General features: G+C 48.6%; 1 protein-coding gene across 1 annotated transcript in view; it reads left to right on the forward strand.

Moving 5' to 3' along the window:
- LOC125487133 (plectin-like) overlaps nt 1–2,031 on the forward strand; it is a 9,296-nt gene that overhangs the window by 1,165 nt on the left and 6,100 nt on the right. The window contains exon 2 of the mRNA XM_048617357.1: nt 1,327–1,481. Within this exon, the coding sequence (XP_048473314.1) occupies nt 1,327–1,481 (155 nt within the window). The remainder of the gene's footprint in view (nt 1–1,326; nt 1,482–2,031) is intronic.

A 2,031-nucleotide genomic window follows, 5' to 3' on the forward strand; every position in this document is an offset into this window, starting at 1 on the left:
TGCTGCTTGGCCTGCTGTGTTCATCCAGCCCTGCACCTTGTTGTCTCGGATTCTCCAGCATCTGCAGTTCCTACTATCTCCAAGTTTGTCCAATCTCACCTTGGAGCTAATACGCTCCAATCTCGACAATATCCTGATTTTGCACTCTGTCCAAAGCTTCCACATCCTTCCTATAGTGTGGGCACCAGAAATGCACACAATATGCACATCAAGGTCCCTCGGGGCTTCCCAGGGTCCTACTGTTCATCATGTGTTCCCTTGCCTTGTTTGTCCTGCCCAAGTCCATCATCACCTCACATTTCTCCTTTGCTACTCACCAGCCCATCTGACCAGCCCATCCATACCCTCCTGTAATCTAACACTGTCCTCCTCACTATTTACTTCCCCATCCATTTTTATTTCACCAATGAACTTATTGATGAACTCTGCTACATTCAGTTTAAATTGTGTATATCAAACAGCAGGAGCCCCAACACCAATCCCTGTGCGATCCCACTGGGCACAGGCTTCCAGTCACAGAAACACCCCTCAACCATCACCCCTGCTTCCTGCCACTCAGCCAATTGTGAAACCAATTTGCTAAATTTCCTTAGCTCCCACAGGCTCTTACCTTTGCTATCAGTCTCCCATGTGGGACCTGATCAAAAGCCTTGCTGAAATCCAAGCAGAAAACATCAAAAACATTGCCTTCATCTAGACACTTGGTCACCTCTTCAAAAAAATTCCGTCAAGTCAGACAGACATGACCTTCCCTTAACAAAACCGTGCTGACTGTTTTAGGTTAAGCCCTGCCTCCCTAAGTGCAGGTTAATTCAGTCCCTCCCTCACAACTGATTCCAGTGGCTTTCCCACCACCAAGGTGAGACTTACCAGCCTGTAGTTCCCTTGCTTATCCCTTGTTTCTTTCTTGAATAATGGAGCCACATTGACTGTCTTCCAGTCCTCTGGCACCTCTCCCATGGCCAGAGAGGAAGTGAACATTTTTGCAAGTAAAAGGTACAGAGAGTGAGACAAATGGAAAGGGAGAGATAGAGATAGAGCCAGAGTGAGAGATAAATTTTTAGAGAGAGCAAGAGATGTTTTAAGAGGGAGAAATGGAGAGAGAGAGGGACAGGGAAATGTATAGAGAGAGATGATGAGACTTGAGAGAAAGATGTTGGAATGGAGTGACAGAGAGATGGAGAGATGAGAGAGCGTGAGGAAGGTGGATAGAGAGAATTGTTGAGAGAGACAGATAGAGAGAGAAATGTTGAGAGTGGCGTAGCTGCCCATTGGTCCTGATGCTACTATTTGATGCTGAATGTTGGGTGTTTGTCATTCTCTCAGATCACAGTGAATAAAGGAGATGAGTACATTCTGCTGAATAACAGCCAACCCAAAAAATGGAAAGTGGTGACTACATCTGGCAATGAGGCACTTGTACCATCTGTCTGCTTCATAGTGCCACCCTCCAACAAGGAAGCTCTGGATGCCATCAGCAGGTAACTATCACCCACTGCCTGTTTACTAGCATAACTAGCACAAGCCAGGTGAGAGGCCCCATCCCCAGCCAGGAAGACCTGGTTAGGTTCTGAGAGGCCCTGCCCCTGATTTTCGGAGAGTCAGAATTAACTGTCTGCATTGGATAGCGTTCCAGCCAGTCAGAGGTCCATCAGTTCCCTGGGGAGAGTGACCATGGCTGGAGTCACGTGGCACTGCCGAGGGGCACAGACCAATCCCATTGTGGGCAGGGAGCCAGGTCAGAGGTGAGGGGCTGCCCGGGGGAGCGACCCATGTTACACAGTGAGCCCAACACCCCCCCACCCCAACTCTCATGGTCCAATCAGAACAACCACCATAATCTCAATGGGCACGCACATTCACACGCTCACACACTCACACCCTGATTCACACTCACACACACACACTCACTCACACCCTGATTTACACTCACACACACACTCACTCACACCCTGATTCACACTCTCACACACCCTGATTCACACTCACACACACTCACACCCTGATTCACACTCATACGCTCACACACAC

Source organism: Rhincodon typus, chromosome 2 (assembly GCF_021869965.1).
Source record: "Rhincodon typus isolate 14 chromosome 2, sRhiTyp1.1, whole genome shotgun sequence".
Classification (NCBI taxonomy): domain Eukaryota; kingdom Metazoa; phylum Chordata; class Chondrichthyes; order Orectolobiformes; family Rhincodontidae; genus Rhincodon; species Rhincodon typus.